At 35.4% G+C, this 18,915-nt stretch overlaps 1 protein-coding gene across 5 annotated transcripts in view; it reads left to right on the top strand.

Moving 5' to 3' along the window:
- LOC138308397 (CD151 antigen-like) overlaps nt 1-18,915 on the top strand; it is a 35,734-nt gene that overhangs the window by 10,516 nt on the left and 6,303 nt on the right. For all 5 annotated transcript variants that reach the window (XM_069249367.1, XM_069249366.1, XM_069249368.1 and 2 more), the window contains exons 2-5: nt 15,793-15,874; nt 16,469-16,675; nt 17,347-17,421; nt 18,634-18,741. In XM_069249367.1, coding sequence (XP_069105468.1) covers nt 15,809-15,874; nt 16,469-16,675; nt 17,347-17,421; nt 18,634-18,741 — 456 coding nt within the window. In that variant the 5' untranslated portion in view covers nt 15,793-15,808. The remainder of the gene's footprint in view (nt 1-15,792; nt 15,875-16,468; nt 16,676-17,346; nt 17,422-18,633; nt 18,742-18,915) is intronic.

Raw genomic sequence — 18,915 nt, forward strand, 5'->3', positions numbered from 1 at the left:
GAATGTTGATATTTTGACATTATCATCTATAATGAAATGATTGGATAGTTGATATATTAATTAATATTTGAATTGAATAGAAACATATCTAATTTACACATGGTTTCTTTCCACTTAGGAATATTAATCAACACACAGGATGAGTAGTATATATTAATTGATATTTTTTGATGGATATATTTATTTTTATATATCTTTGTGTTGTCTATAGATTTATTCTAGAATTTTGTCATCTGGTTTAATTAATCTGATTAATGTATCTGCTACACATGTATATATATATACTGTAGATTTTCCCAATGTTTTATGATGTGTGATATAAATTAACTCAACATATCATGTACATGTATTTATAAATATATATCACAGTTCACGAAGACTTGAAAATTCCCCTTCCAATTATGATTCTGTATTTACGAATATTCTAGAATTTAGTCATCTGGTTATATTAATCTGATTAATGTATCTGTTCTATATATATATACTGTAGATTTTCCCAATGTTTTATGATGTGTGATATAAATTAACTCAACATATCATGTACATGCATTTATAAATATATATCACAGTTCACGAATACTTGAAAATTCCCCAACACATTATATATATATATCACAGTTCACGAAGACTTGAAAGTTCCCCTGCCAATTAATTTAAGATTCTGTATTTACGAATATTATTTATATTGTTTTGTTCAAAGTATATATTCTGACCATGGCCATGGGATATTCAAAGAGAAATGCACTGTTACATGTATACATATTTGTTTGTGCAGAAACTAATTATTAACATAAAAAAGATTAATCTGATCAATGTTCATACGTCTGCAGAGATTGCTTCATATTTATCCAAGTTACTTTGGATCCTTATAAGTATATTCTAGCAAAGTAGAAAAAATTCAGAAAAGTTTGCTAGTTTTATTCATAATGATGGAAAGATCTGTTTTCTGTTAGACATAGCACAGAAAAGTATTATAACTTAGATTACATACTTAAATAAAAAAACCAAAAACCTTTGATGGAGTTCATAAAGTCCGGTTTCTACAAAGCGTTTTGGATGGTCCGACTGACTTCTTGAAAACCAAATCTGAGTTTAGGCCCAAAAAATTAAATGCATGTTTCAGGTTACACGACAAAAAAAAAAGAAAATAAATGCATGTTTCAGGTTACACGACTGAAAGAAAGAGAGTACCAACGATAGTTGGGTTTCGATTTTTTGAGGGTGGTGGAGGAGAGGATAGGGTGGTAAAAATATAAGTTATATATAACTTTATTACTTCATTATATTACTTCATAAGTAATGACTTTCAGGCTTTAGGCTTGCTAGAAGTCTTTTATTCCTCATTATAGTAACTTAACTTCATGCAAAAATCGAAACATTCAACTTCTTTGAATACAACATTTTTTATTTTAGTTTTTTGAAAAAGTTTGATAAAATAGCTTGGAACGGAGGTAAAAACTAGAGTAGGTAGTTTAGGGGTACCTGAAACATACATGTTTTTTTTGGCCTTATTGTAGTAATTATAACTACCCACTTTATCATGAACTCGCCCCCTATTTAGCACATGAGTCACAATTGCAAGATGTAATATTAAGAAATTTCATTTTCTTGCATGACTGGCTATCATATTATAGTTACAAAGAGTCACATCAATATGTACCATGATGTATATAATACAAGTTAAAACGACCAATATGCATACATGTTCAACACATGAGGGTGTATCATCATTGACGTCAGCAGCCGTACTTATCATGTACATGTTGACTCATTCACCCCTAAAATTTCATAATGGACTGCTCTAGTCTTTGCTCTAGAAGAGTCTAAAGCTGTCTTCAGGGGCAAATGAGATCAGCATATTATAAACAAAATTATCAGAAGTATTTTAAGGTGTTAGGGATGATGAAAGACTGATTTTTTGAAATATTTAATGATTATTGCCTCAGAATTCATGATTTCATTACTTTTATTTTTATAAAAATATAAAATTGCTGACTGTAGCTAGCTGAGCATGACTGTTTAGATGTAGTATACATGTAGTTTAATGTACTTGAAAGTTTAATTTCTCACGTATTTCACACTCACGTGACCTTATTACTATGAATCATGAAGCGTGTCCACAACAAATACTTATAAATTACGATGTATACATAGATGTATACATACTGGAAATCAATTCACACTAATTAAGAGGGTAGTGAAATCAAAGAAGGCCGAGTATACTCTATCTGTCAAAACCGGTTTTCTAGGAATAGATTCTACTGTTACTCAGGTAGACTAATAAGGTAGGTTATAATTCTCATTTACCATATAGGGTCCTACCCGGTATATATTGATGTAATAATGAAATTAATATAAAGAAATTATTAGATAGCAATTGTTAATTATCAATATCTATATTTATATATATATATTTGGTCCAGAGACCCAGGTTAGATTTCTGCTTTATTTTGGGCATTTAATTAGACTAGATTTTGATCAAGGTACTCCTAAGATAATTTGATTTTGTTATGTACAGGTATTTGTTTGTGTATTGTGTTCTTGTGATAACGTTTGAACTTATCTAACCTGAACCACATTTCATAATGTACATGTGTCACCTATACTTATAAGCAAAAATCAGTATTATGCAAATCTTATTCCGTCTTTGCATATTAGAGTTAGCTCCCTTGCGGGTATATAGGTATCGATTGTTACGTCATTATTTTGAGAGTGCAATTCGCATTGTTTTCTCCAAAATATATGAGGTTATGCTCCTAATCACATGATGTCACAATCAATACCTACCTGCAAGTGCAGATAACTCTGTAATATGCAAATACGGAATATTTTCAATAATTTTATCCAAAATTATAATACTTAAACATAGGTACAAATGTACGGTGTATAAATTAAGCACAGATAAATTTTAACCTGAGGATCTCCGGCCAGTCTTTCACATGTATACATGCGTTTGAAGTCCAGCCAAGATTCAATGTGGGCTTCCTGCAGTAAATATTTATCATCTGTTAGTACTCTGTGCTGTATAAAAGGGCCACATGTATAAAATAGTTTGGTTCATAGATTATAAATGTCTAGGGAAATTGAACTTTGAACGGGGTTATTGTATAAGTATGTCATATTGGTTATAAACAGTGTTTGTATTCTATTTTATCCATCTACTTGTGTTTGGCATGGTAAAGTGGCAAATTAATGAAAAACATCCCCATGGATTTCTTTTTTTACAATATATATTGTCCAAGTTCTATACCATATACATGTACTTCTAATGTGTTGTATTATACCAATAGCTTAGACTGGCCACCAGTCTCTAGAATATTAAAAACATCACTAAAACTATTTTCTCTGATTCCTTAATTAGTTTCAAACTAGGGGGAGATAACTTAGTGAAGAACTCTGCTGAGAAAGCCTTATATCAACAACTAATAATTAGGGCCTGTGACGGCCAGTCTACCAATACTTGAGTGACCTTATATTAGACCCATGGGCTGCTTGTTCAATTGTCAATTTACAATTGTTGTAATCTAAGCTCTCTTAAAAAGTCCATGAGGAACAAAATCCCAATACATTTAGATATCACTAAATAACTTGTTACTGAATTCCATTTTGAAAATGCTGCAAAGACATTTTGTATGGCCATTTGAAATTAGAAAAAGATTGTGAAAAATTATAGCTTTTATTATAATTAATTTTATGTAGATGTGTATATTACGTGATGTTTTCAAATGTTTAGTGTATTAGAGGGAAAGAAAAGAAAACATTGAGTTATTCTTTTGTACCTTGATGAAATGGCTAACACCCTACCCTCCCATTCCAGGCAGACTATAGAGTGCCTTAGCCAGGAGACAGATCATAGAGCCCCTGTAATTAAGAAAGCTTTAATAATTCTAATCACAGCCTCCGAAAATATACAGATATTCACACACACACAACAGGAACATACCACAGCCCCCCAAAATATACAGATATTCACACACACAACACAAACATACCACAGCCTCCAAAAATATACAGATATTCACACACTCAACACTAACATACCACAGCCCCCCAAAATATACAGATATTCACACACACAACACAGGAACATACCACAGCCTCCCAAAATATACAGATATTCACACACACAACACAAACATACCACAGCCTCCCAAAATATACAGATATTCACACACACACAACAGGAACATATACCACACCTCCCAAAATATACAGATATTCACACACACACACAACAGGAACATACCACAGCCTCCCAAAATATACAGATATTCACTCACACAACACAAACATACCACACCCCCAAAATATACAGATATTCACTCACACAACACAAATATACCACAGCCTCCCAAAATATACAGACATTCACACACACAACACAAACATACCACAGCCTCCCAAAATATACAGATATTCACACACACAACACAAACATACCACAGCCTCCCAAAATATACAGACATTCACACACACAACACAAACATACCACAGCCTCCCAAAATATACAGATATTCACACACACAACACAAACATACCACAGCCTCCCAAAATATACAGATATTCACACACACAACACAAACATACCACAGCCTCCAAAAATATACAGATATTCACACACTCAACACTAACATACCACAGCCTCCGAAAATATACAGATATTCACACACACAACACAAACATACCACAGCCTCCAAAAATATACAGATATTCACACACACAACACTAACATACCACAGCCTCCCAAAATATACAGATATTCACACACACAACACTAACATACCACAGCCTCCCAAAATATACAGATATTCACACACACAACACAAACATACCACAGCCTCCCAAAATATACAGATATTCACACACACAACACAAACATACCACAGCCTCCCAAAATATACAGATATTCACACACACAACACAAACATACCACAGCCTCCCAAAATATACAGACATTCACACACACAACACAAACATACCACAGCCTCCCAAAATATACACAGATATTCACACACACACAACACAAACATACCACAGCCTCCCAAAATATACAGATATTCACACACACAACACTCACATACCACAGTCTCCAAAAATATACAGACATTCACATACACAACACGAACATACCACAACCTCCCAAAAATGCAGGCATTCACATACACAACACAAACATACCACAGCCCCCCAAAATATACAGATATTCACACACTCAACACAAACATACCACAGCCTCCCAAAATATACAGACATTTACACACACAACACAAACATACCACAGTCTCCCAAAATATACAGACATTCACACACTCAACACAAACATAGCACAGCCTCCCAAAGTATACAGACATTCACACACACAACACAAACATAACACAGTCTCCGAAAGTATACAGACATTCACACACACAACACAAACATACCAAAGCCTCCCAAAATATACAGATATTCACACACACTACACTCACATACCACAGTCTCCCAAAGTATACAGACATTCACATACACAACACGAACATACCACAGCCTCCCAAAATATACAGACATTCACATACACAACACAAACATACCACAGCCCCCCAAAATATACAGATATTCACACACTCAACACAAACATACCACAGTCTCCCAAAGTATACAGACATTCACACACACAACACAAACATACCACAGTCTCCCAAAGTATACAGACATTCACACACTCAACACAAACATACCACAGTCTCCCAAAATATACAGACATTCACACACACAACACTAACAAACCACAGCCCCCCAAAATATACAGATATTCACACACACAACACAGACATACCACAGCCTCCCAAAATATACAGACAATCACGCACACTACACTCACATACCACAGTCTCCCAAAATATACAGACATTCACATACACAACACGAACATACCACACAGCCTCCCAAAAAATGCAGACATTCACATACACAACACAAACATACCACAGCCTCCCAAAAAATACAGATATTCACACACACAACACTCACATACCACAGTCTCCCAAAGTATACAGACATTCACATACACAACACGAACATACCACAGCCTCCCAAAATATACAGACATTCACACAATCAACACAAACATACCACAGTCTCCCAAAATATACAGACATTCACACACACAACACTAACAAACCACAGCCCCCCAAAATATACAGATATTCACACACACAACACAGACATACCACAGCCTCCCAAAATATACAGACAATCACGCACACAACACTAACATACCACAGTTTCCCAAAAAATACAGATATTCACACACACAACACTCACATACCACAGTCTCCCAAAGTATACAGACATTCACACACACTACAGGAACAAACCACAGCCCCCCCCAAAATATACAGATATTCACACACACAACACCGACATACCACAGCCTCCCAAAATATACAGATATTCACACACACAACACAAACATACCACAGCCTCCCAAAATATACAGATATTCACACACACAACACAAACATACCACAGCCTCCCAAAATATACAGATATTCACACACACAACACTAACATACCACAGCCTCCCAAAACATACAGATATTCACACACACAACACTAACATACCACAGCCTCCCAAAATATACAGACATTCACACACACAACACAAACATACCACAGTCTCCCAAAATATACAGACATTCACACACACAACACAAACATACCACAGCCTCCCAAAATATACAGATATTCACACACACAACACTAACATACCACAGCCTTCCAAAATATACAGACATTCACTCACACAACAGGAACATACCACAGCCTCCCAAAATATACAGACATTCACATACACAACAGGAACATACCACAGCCTCCCAAAATATACAGACATTCACACACTCACCACAAACATACCACAGCCTCATAAAATATACAGACATTTACACACTCAACACAAACATACCACAGCCTCCCAAAAAATATAGACCTGAAATGAGCCTGGCTGTTAGTTCATAAAATAACCAATCAGTCAACCCCACCCACACATATAAAGAGTTACATAAGAGGCGCATCTCTATTTTGTGATTCATTGCATTTCATCTAAGTATGTGGCACTCCTTTAGATGTCGCCCCCACTCTGTTCCGCAATCTTTCTATTCAGCGTGATATAAGCTTTAACCCTTTGTCAGAGTGACTAATTATAAGTGGTAAAGGTGTTTGAACTGAACTCATCCCCTAATGACACGTTTAGACTCTTCTAAGGCCATTCCAATTATGATTCTTGTTCTTTGGATTTTGGAATTTTAAAATAGAAGGGAGCGAGCGAAATTTTTTTTATTATAAAAATATTTTGAAAGCAGAAAAAATTGGAGCGAGCGAATATATTTTCACAGGATTTTGAATCAGACTTTTATGTTTATTTCTTGAAATAACACGTAATAACCAAGTTTATATGTTAAAAATATGAGCTTTGCTCTTTTCTTCAGTGTTTTTAACACTCATAACTGTATCAAAGATGTAAAAAAGAAGAAGTCTAATATTAATTTGAGCAGTTATTGAAAATATGCTATTGCACAAAAGGCTTTCAATACATGGTATATATCAATTTTAAGACAAATCGGGACATGTCCTATTAAAAAGCATGCGTCCCTCAGTCTCTATCTAAGTATCACTCTGTTTGCACGTGGTGGCGGAAAAACTTGACATTTATGTTGTTGTAAGACGCTTGCGTGTTTGAAGAGACAATGCACAAATAATTCAAACATCTGAGTGACCAGATAATAGTGACTAGTGAAAATAAACCCTATAAAATTTGCCCGGGTTCGTCACATTCCCGGACAAAAAAATGAGGAGCAGTAACAAAATTTTTTTGTATTTATTTCATTTCTGGATATAGGAGCGGGGAATTCGACAAACGAGAAATCAAATTGGAATGGCCTAACGTTAAGGCTGGAACAGTTCATTTAAATATTTAAGGGAAGAGATGAGTTTAGACCTGATCCATCTCTGAACTTTATTTGTAAATGAGAGATTGCGGCTTTATTTTGACGTCCAATCAAAGAGATCTAAATTTGTTGGCTTTATTTTGACGTCCAATCAAAGAGATCTAAATTTGTTGGTACGATTTACAAGCTTCCCTTTAGACAAAGTTCAATTTTTTTTCACAATTATGATTTAATTTCTATTTTAGAATCATTTTTCAGAGAAGTAATGATTTTTGTGGCATTGCCTCTACCTCATGTGAATCAATGAGTTGTGTGGAAAGGCCTTATGAGTTCCCATGGATTTTTCTTGTAAAGATGTTTAATTTATACATAAACAGTGATTATACATATGTATACATGTACAAACTTTTCATGTTTGCACAAAATCTTTCCTTGTGCTTTTATATTCAATGCATATAAGACATAAATAAAAGATCAAATGGGCCTGATAAAAAAAATTGTTTACCTTGAAGTTCTGTCTGATAGAATGCATATATGTAATGTGTATTATCTATCAACACCTAGAGAGATGAGGTAGATATATATAGATGTTATGTAATGAGATGTATAGAATCTACGTCAGGAGTATGTCTTGATGATTATTGCTGTCTAGTATCCACATCGGCGTTTATAATACTGTATTCAACCCAATAAGAATCCAGGACTTTTGAAAATAATCGAAAAAGTGATGGGTACTTATATATTTTTACCAATAGAACTAAATTTGGTGCACAAAGTAAGCCATAAATTAATTTGAAAAGAGATAAATTAAAAAGAATTAGAAGCTATGGCATGTATTCAGGTCAATGAAGCTGCCACTTTTGTAGATTTATTTCTTTATATTTTCTAATTCAGCGAGAGGATATCTCTGATGTACCTCGATCACAAACTGATTCTGTGACTATAGGCCTGGTATATACGTAGATATAGGTTATATATACATGTGTATTAGCACTTAGATGCTTCATCGTCCTTGAATTGATACCAACCGGTTGAGATACTTGTATATCATATTCGACCCAATAAGCGCCCAGGGCATTTAAAAAAGTCAAAAAATGAAAAGGTGCTAATAATACGAAATTATTGCAAATCTATACATACAGTTTTGTTTTTTTATTTATTACTGGTTAATTGAAATCAAGGCTTCAAAAAAGGAGGAGGGGCGCTTATAGGGTTGAATACAATGTGTTACTCATACATATATATATATTTATCGCACCTCGGACAGAAATGTCCCCAAATGATTGGCGCAGAGCCGTCACGTGGTGACCCCTAACACTTTATAGGGGTCAGTAAATTTTATTATGGTGCAGTATGGCGGCTGTCGCCCTCGCTTCAAAATTTTAACACATTCTCTTCAACTAAATATATACCATTTCTTTACCGTAAAAATATATTTTATTTATTATCTTTTATGTAAAATTCATTTAAAATCGTTTTAATACTTCAAATTAAATGAAACGCATTTTTTAAATACGAGTTGCTTCCCCTATGCCAGTTTGAAAGTTGATGACGCGGTGAAAGTCAAATGTAAGGATTCAAGCGTTTTCTTGACTGCGACCATAAACAAATGGAGGGGTTCGTATCTTTAGATCTATCAACCCTCACTCTACAGCTAATTTATCGGCATTATTTAAGTGATTATCTCAGCGAGAATGCAGAGATGATCATGAGTCTCCGCTATAAATGTTGGATGGATGTTTGTGTCACTTTTGTTTGTGATGATTTCAATACACCAAGTCTGATGTCGCATTGAGGTAGGCCTATATTGTGCACTAGGAATGTCGAATTATTGTTGATTTATGAATTACTCAGTATTGTTCTTCAGGTTCCTTATACAGTTATTTGCAGATTCTGGAAAGAAATACATACATGTAAATAAATACGTAGGCCTATTGTAGGCCAAATATTTAAAAATGCGGTGATTGTTGTATACTTCGCAAGCATGGTTCAGGTTTGATATCGGATTCTTGAGAAAAACAAATAGGAAACGAAGATCTAATGAAACAAATAAATGGTCCTCGATGCGATAAATTCGTTATATAGTCAGTTACTGACCCCCTATAAAGGCATAGAGGGTCAGTAAGAAGTATAGGAGGCTCGGGCTACACCCTCGCCCCCTATAAATCTTACTGACCATCTATGCTTTTATAGGGGGTCAGTAACTGACTATATAACTAATAATATACATACAGTAAAAAGAAAACACAACTATAAAACAGTTTTTACCGCCCTAGCGCTTTCTCGGCTCTTGCTGGTCTTCAGGGGTTTGAATTATTTTATTTGTAAAACATGACGTCATAGTACAATGACATCAAAGTAAGAATACGTCAAAGTAAGATTACGTCATAACATGGTACATAAAGATATTGTGAACCAGAACCATTCACAATATCTTTATGTACCATGTTATGACGTAATCTTACTTTGACGTCATTATAATATGACGTCATGTTTAATGAGTTAAATTTTAATGAGTTCCCACACAAAGAAATATAGAGAGTTCACAAAAGTTTGGTGAGTCCCACAGGAAAATTATGAGTCCAGGATTTGTTTCGGCGAGTCCCGCACACACTGACTCACTATCTAGTGTACCTAATTTGTCTATAAGGAGGAAACAACTGGTATAATTATCCCCCGCAAAACGCGTTTGCGGGGGATATTGATTTGGGCTCTGTCCGTCCGTCTGTCCGTCCGTGCGTACGTCCGTCCGTCCGTCCGTCCGTCCGTCCGTCCGTCCGTCGTCCGTCCGTCCGTCCGTCCGAGTATCGTTTCCGGGCTATAACTCCTAAACCGTTCAACTTGGCTACACGAAACTTTCTGTACATGTTAGGCTAGTGCTCTAGTTGTGCCTTTTGCTAATGGAAACCTTTCATTTTCGATACTTTTTCTGTTACCATGGAAACTTATTCAAAAATACCATATTATTAAAGTTTCCTTTCTATTCGGGCTATAACTCGAAAACCGTTCAACTTGGCTACACGAAACTTTCTGTACATGTTAGGCTAGTGCTCTAGTTGTGCCTTTTGCTAATGGGAACCTTTCATTTTCGATACTTTTTCTGTTACCATGGAAACTTATTCAAAAATACCATATTATTAAAGTTTCCTTTCTATTCCGGGCTATAACTCGAAAACCGTTCAATTTGGCTACACGAAACTTTCTGTACATGTTAGGCTAGTGCTCTAGTTGTGCCTTTTTCTAATGGGAACCTTCCATTTTCAATACTTTTTCTGTTACCATGGAAATTTATTAAAAAATACCATATTATTAAAGTTTCCTTTCTATTCCGGGCTATAATCGAAAACCATTCAACTTGGCTACACGAAACTTTCTGTACATGTTAGGCTAGTGCTCTAGTTGTGCCTTTTGCTAATGGGAACCTTTCATTTTCGATACTTTTTCTGTTACTATGGAAACTTATTTAAAAATACCATATTATTAAAGTTTCCTTTCTATTTCAGGCTATAACTCAAAAACCGTTCAACTTGGCTACACGAAACTTTCTGTACATGTTAGGCTAGTGCTCTAGTTGTGCCTTTTGCTAATGGGAATCTTTCATCTTAAACTCTTAGTTACAATGAGCTTCATTTATTTTATGTTTGAGCTTTCATACACAACTGGGCGCGGGTGATAATGCCAAGCTTTGCGGCTCCTTGTTATTATATTGTATCAGAGTCCCTGTCATGTACAAAAAAGTACAGCAAAAAAAATCAGACTAAGATATATGTTATATGTATCTGTGACCGTCTATTTCATTACCAGGGACATATATATATATGTCATATTTATTATATGAATATTAAAAATGTATGGAATTTGGCGAACAACATAAATAGATGAATGTTGATCAAGTCTTCAAAAATACACATGCATCTACCACTTACATATACCTGCTTGCCGTGACCATGCATGAATGAATGAACATGATTATGTTATTACGTTAGACCCTTGAATAATCTGTATGCCTTTAGTCCGGAAAAAAAAAATTACAATTCTGACAGAATTATCAGGGAACTAACTAATATAAGTACTGGGCAAGCGACAGTACAGAGAAAAATTTGCAATCTGGACAGTTTGGATGGAGACCCATGCATGCTTGAATGAATATAATATATTAATAAAAAATGTTGTTGACAGGAGCAAAATAAATCTAAAAAAATTTTGCTCTAATGGTAACACGAATGAAAGAATGTAAAACATTTTAAAAAAAAACCCGAATGAGATACTCAACATGCTTGGTATAATTTCGGATGTTATCGGATGTCCCTGCTCACTCATGCATGTCGCTGGTATTTCGACTCAAATTTCACCTTTGAAGTTAGGGTTAAAGTGTGTAAGTGATAGGAGGCTATGATATATAGGTCACATACTAACTCTCCCCTTTTTACTGGTGATTGTTCTGCCTTTAACTTTTAAAAGTTTCAGTAATAGTTAGCCAAAAAATAATGATTCTCTGATTGGCCAATTAACAACATTACAATGTTTTATTGATTTTTTTAAACAAAGGCATCATTATTTCTATAAGGTGATGTATTTAAAGTCAAAATGGGTATCTTGTCAATATTTTACAAGTAATATAGAGTCTTTAAATAATTACATTTTGATACATTGTTCTGCCTTGGAGGAGGGAGGGGCTGCGATTCCTGAGTAAACTTCTTTATTACTGTTGGCCTAGCCTTCATCTGTGGGTTTTGAGTTTGAATATGTTGTGGATGGGTTTTTTATCAGGCCCCAATTTCTTGAAATAAAAATGCAGACTTAAGTCAAAACTTAAGTTTTTCTTCTTAAGTGTGTGACTTCAGTTTGTTTCGAGAAATCGGGGCCAGGTACTGACCACAGGTCAATGGTTTTTCTGTGGGTACTCTGGATTTCCTCAGCTAGCTCCTAAACTGGCATTACCCCCCCTCTTTCCTCCAACAATGTTAAATTGTAGGTGTCATGTGAGAGCAGAAACTTGCTCAGGTGCCAGTGATTCATTGATCCTAATGGGGACGTCCAGATAATTATGACTACACAATATTAATGCCAATGTTTGGTTCCATAAACAGAATATAATATACAATATTGACTCTGACTCTAATTAAGGAATAGATGTTTATTTTGTTGAGGTTATTATATAACCAGGTTACATAAAATGTACACGGCTCCATTATCATTATACCCTCATAACCTCAACAAAATAAACATTTATTCCTTATTTTTAGCCCACCATCATCAGATGGTGGGCTATTCAAATCGCCTTTCGTCCGTGGTCCGTCGTCCGTCCGTCCTTCCGTCCGTCCGTCCGTCCGTTAACAATTCTTGTTACCGCTATTTCTCTAAAAGTACTGAAGGGATCTTTCTCAAATTTCATATGCAGGTTCCCCTAGGACCCTAGTTGTGCATATTGTATTTTGGGACTGATCGGTCAACAAGATGGCCGCCAGGCAGCCATCTTGGATTTTGATAGTTAAAGTTTGTTACCGCTATTTCTCAGAAAGTACTGAAGGGATCTTTCTCAAATTTTATATGTAGGTTCCCTAGGACCCTAGTTGTGCATATTGCATTTTGGGACTGATCGGTCAACAAGATGGCCGACCAGCCGCCATCTTGGATTTTGATAGTTAAAGTTTGTTACGGCTAATTCTCAGAAAGTACTGAAGGGATCTTTCTCAAATTTCATATGTAGGTTCCCCTAGGACCCTAGTAGTGCATATTGCATTTTGGGACTGATCGGTCAACAAGATGGCCGCCAGGTAGCCATCTTGGATTTTGATAGTTAAAGTTTGTTACCGCTATTTCTCAGAAAGCACTGAAGGGATCTTTCTCAAATTTCATATGTAGGTTCCCCTAGGACCCTAGTTGTGCATATTGCATTTTGGGACTGATCGGTCAACAAGATGGCCGACCAGCCGCCATCTTGGATTTTGATAGTTAAAGTTTGTTACGGCTAATTCTCAGAAAGTACTGAAGGGATCTTTCTCAAATTTCATATGTAGGTTCCCCTAGGACCCTAGTAGTGCATATTGCATTTTGGGACTGATCGGTCAACAAGATGGCTGCCAGGTAGCCATCTTGGATTTTGATAGTTAAAGTTTGTTACCGCTATTTCTCAGAAAGCACTGAAGGGATCTTTCTCAAATTTCATATGTAGGTTCCCCTAGGACCCTAGTTGTGCATATTGCATTTTGGGACTGATCGGTCAACAAGATGGCCGACCAGCCGCCATCTTGGATTTTGATAGTTAAAGTTTGTTACCGCTAATTCTCAGAAAGTACTGAAGGGATCTTTCTCAAATTTCATATGTAGGTTCCCCTAGGACCCTAGTTGTGCATATTGCATTTTGGGACTGATCGGTCAACAAGATGGCCGACCGGTGGCCATCTTGGATTTTGATAGTTAAAGTTTGTTACCCCTATTTCTCAGAAAGTATTGAAGGGATTGTTCTCAAATTTCATATGTAGGTTCCTCTAGGACCCTAGTTCTGCATATTACATTTTGGGACTGATCGGTCAACAAGATGGCCGACAAGCAGCCATCTTGGATTTTGATAGTTAAAGTTTGTTACGGCTATTTCTCAGAAAGTGCTGAAGGGATCTTTCTCAAATTTCATATGTAGGTTCCCCTAGGACCCTAGTAGTGCATATTGCATTTTGGGACTGATCAGTCAACAAGATGGCCGCCAGGTAGCCATCTTGGATTTTGATAGTTAAAGTTTGTTACCGCTATTTCTCAAAAAGTACTGAAGGGATCTTTCTCAAATTTCATATGTAGGTTCCCCTAGGACCCCAGTTGTGCATATTGCATTTTTGGGACTGATGGTCAACAAGATGGCCGCCAGGTAGCCATCTTGGATTTTGATAGTTAAAGTTTGTTACCGCTATTTCTCAGAAAGTACTGAAGGGATCTTTCTCAAATTTCATATGTAGGTTCCCCTAGGACCCCAGTTGTGCATATTGCATTTTGGGACTGATCGGTCAACAAGATGGCAGACCGGTGGCCATCTTGGATTTTGATAGTTAAAGTTTGTTACCCGCTATTTCTCAGAAAGCACTGAAGGGATCTTTCTCAAATTTCATATGTAGGTTCCCCTAGGACCTTAGTTGTGCATATTGCATTTTGGGACTGATCGGTCAACAAGATGGCCGACCGGTGGCCATCTTGGATTTTGATAGTTAAAGTTTGTTACCGCTATTTCTCAGAAAGTATTGAAGGGATTGTTCTCAAATATCATATGTAGGTTCCTCTAGGACCCTAGTTCTGCCTATTGCATTTTACGACCACCATCTTGGATTTTGATAGTTTAAAGTTTGAAAAGCAGAAAAAAGAATTGTAAGTTTGAAAAGCAGAGAAAAGATCCCTCTTTCATTTGTCAGACATAGATCAATCTTTGGTGGGCGCCAAGATCCCTCTGGGATCTCTTGTTACAGTTTTTCAATTAAATGAATATTATTAATTCCCGCAGGCAGTTGCATATTTTTTATTAAAAACACAAATTTTTTCTCTACCGTCATCGTCAACGAATTTGATTGAACAGCTGATTAGAATCGAGTCATTCATATGTTCCCGCCAAAAGTGGGGTCATGATCCTACGTTGCTTCCCCATCAAACTATTCACGTAACAATAGAATCGCCGCGCATGTTGTGCTAACATTATACACTGATAATGATAATACTTGAAAGCATGGTTATTGAGTCCATGTCAGTGCAAACTGTAAATAATATGACATAAACAAAGTATTTTGAATTACACAATCTTATATAATTAATGTCTACAAGAATTAACAGATAAACATTGTAAGGTATCAGTTTGTACATAGTTTGTTGTCTTTGTATTTTTCAGAATCTGAACTTTCAAGATGGAGTTGAATTGTGGTTTGAAATGTCTGAAGTACCTGCTTTTTGCCTTTAATCTGATAATCTGTGTAAGTAACAATTTATCATATTTGACTACATAAGCTACCAGAGTATTTGAATAATTGGAAAAAATAAAAGGCAGCTTATAAGGACCAAATTTGGACAAAATTTTCACAAAATTGTTGCAAAAAGTAAAAGTACAAAAGAATTCAAATATAGAAAGCATAGGTTTTCAGATTTCCAGAATGCATGAATATTTCCTTCGAGGTAATGGAAATGGGGGCTTCAAAAAAGGGGAAGGGTTGCTTATTAGATTGAATGTGATGCTTACAAAAATACCGTATTTATTATTAGCCAGGTATATGAAGACCAGCAATTCTTTTCTGGGATCTCATACCTAACTTGAACGCCACAAAAATAGTCTCTATAGTCTATAATTCATTTGAAATGTTTGAAAATGCATGTAAGCACTGAAAAGGAGCAAGAAACGTGTAGAAAATTAATGTGTACTGAATCCAAAGACAAGCATTTGTACTGAATCACATGCGATATCTTTTGTTTATCGTTGATTTGAGAACGTTTACCTTCTATTCTTGTACGTATCTGACTGTGAATATAAATCTCTTAAACTTTTAATTAATCATTATAACTTGATTTTACAGATTGTTGGCATAGCAGCCCTCGTTGTGGGGATAGTTTCTATGGTAGAAGATAGTAACTTATTTAGCCTGCTGAAACTTTCACTTGACCAGTCCACTCTTGTCCAGTCATCGTCCGTGATAATCATCGTCACCGGAGTTATCCTCTTCCTCATTGGTTTCATCGGATGCTGCGGTGCCTACAAAGAGAGCGAGTGCATGCTGGGAATCGTAAGTTCCTGAATTCCTAATTTAATTATATGAAATCCTAATTTATTATATGGAACCCTAGTTTTACTATGAAATCCTAATTAAATATGAACCTGATTTTACTTTATGAATTCCTAATTTTACTATTTTACTATATGAAATCCGAATTTTACTGTATAATTTCTAATTTTACTATATGAATTCCGAATTTTACTATTTTACTATATGAAATCTTATTTTTGCCCTTTTACTATTATAAAAAGGCTACCATATAAACAGAGTATTACTTCAACATTTAAAGATTGACAGCTCATGAAAATTGTCCATGTTGTATTACACTTAATGACATATACAAAAATATTCCATGGGTGAAGTAATTGGATACTAAGTGGATTATGAGATGAAAAGAAAGGTCCAGTCTACATTGTATATTCTCCAATACTTCACACGGATATCCCGTGGTTGCTAGGGAAAAGATAACTCTATCTTACACAGGGGGTATAAGACAGCTTACAGGCGCTAGACAATAACGTGACGTCATCAATACATGTGGCGTAACTGAGCCGCGCATTGTAGATGACGTATGTCATCAATTTTGATGCATAACGACGTTCCTGTGATAATGGCGCGATGAAAAAGCTGGAAACCACTGATCACTTTCCTTGACTGTTTCTGATCTATTTATGTTACAGTATGCTGCTGTTGTTCTCATCATCATCATCATTGAAATCGCTGGTATTGCTGTAGCTGCTGCATTCCAATCAGAGGTAAGGTAAAAATAGACATGTGAAAATCATACAGGTAAGGTAAAAATAGACAGGTAAAAATCATACAGGTAAGGTAAAAATAGACAGGTAAAAATCATAAAGGTAAGGTAAAAATAGACAGACAGGTAAAAATCATAAAGGTAAGGTAAAAATAGACAGGTAAAAATCATAAAGGTAAGGTAAAAATAGACAGGTAAAAAGCATAAAGGTAAGGTAAAAATAGACAGGTAAAAAGCATATAGGTAAGGTAAAAATAGACAGGTGAAAATCATACAGGTAAGGTAAAAATAGACAGGTGAAAATCATACAGGTAAGGTAAAAATAGACAGGTAAAAATCATAAAGGTAAGGTAAAAATAGACAGGTAAAAATCATAAAGGTAAGGTAAAAATAGACAGGTAAAAATCATAAAGGTAAGGTAAAAATAGACAGGTAAAAATCATACAGGTAAGGTAAAAATAGACAGGTGAAAATCATACAGGTAAGGTAAAAATAGACAGGTAAAAATCATAAAGGTAAGGTAAAAATAGTAAGGTAAAAATAAACAGGTAAAAAGCATAAAGGTAAGGTAAAAAATACAGATAAAAACCACACAGATATCATTTAAGGTAAAAATCAAAAGGTAATAAGATAAACACCGGTAAAGCACAGGTACAAATTACACAAGTTAAATTGTACAGGTAATATAAAATACAGGTAAAAGGACTATGTAAGGTTTGGGCCCTTTTTGGCCACCAACTTCATAAAATTTTCAAAACTATTTCTGAGTGATTAATTTGTTGTATTTTAAATATTCAGTATATCCCTTATTCAACTATAATGTCTTTTTCTAATTTTGCAGATGTAGTTGCCATAGTAACCATCCAAAATATGCATAAATCATGAAAATATGGAATTTGGACAATTTTTGCCATTTGTTTGCTTCGTTTTTGTCTATATAACTATAGAGCACATCTTTGATTAATTATAAATGTCATAAGTTCAATTTTCTGTTTGAACCCTGTAATGTAAAACAAGTGCTTTTCAATTATGAAAGTGGATGTGTTGAATCCCCTCCTGTATGAGGGCAACTCAATGTACCCTTTCCCTATGATAAGAAAATCAAATTAAACATGAACACACTTTGTACAATACGTACACCATGCAATAATTACTATAGTACGTTTTGTATGTAACAATCTTCTATGAAGACCTATTGTTCTGTTTGTCTTAGGTGACCGCTGAACTTAAGAACGGTCTGAAGAAGCACATAGCTGAAGACTATGATGGTACTGGTGCCAGGGATACTTTCACTTTCTTCGTTGACGCTACGCAAGTTCAGGTGAGTTCATTGGGACTTTAGTGTGTCACATGACTGAATCATGACTTCCATTGGCTTCTCAAGCATACATGGTCACATGACTTAATCATGACTTTCCATTGGCTTCTCAAGCATACATGGTCACATGACTGAATCATGACTTTCCATTGGCTTCTCAAGCATATACATGGTCAG

Source organism: Argopecten irradians, chromosome 15 (assembly GCF_041381155.1).
Source record: "Argopecten irradians isolate NY chromosome 15, Ai_NY, whole genome shotgun sequence".
NCBI classification, from domain to species: Eukaryota; Metazoa; Mollusca; class Bivalvia; order Pectinida; family Pectinidae; genus Argopecten; species Argopecten irradians.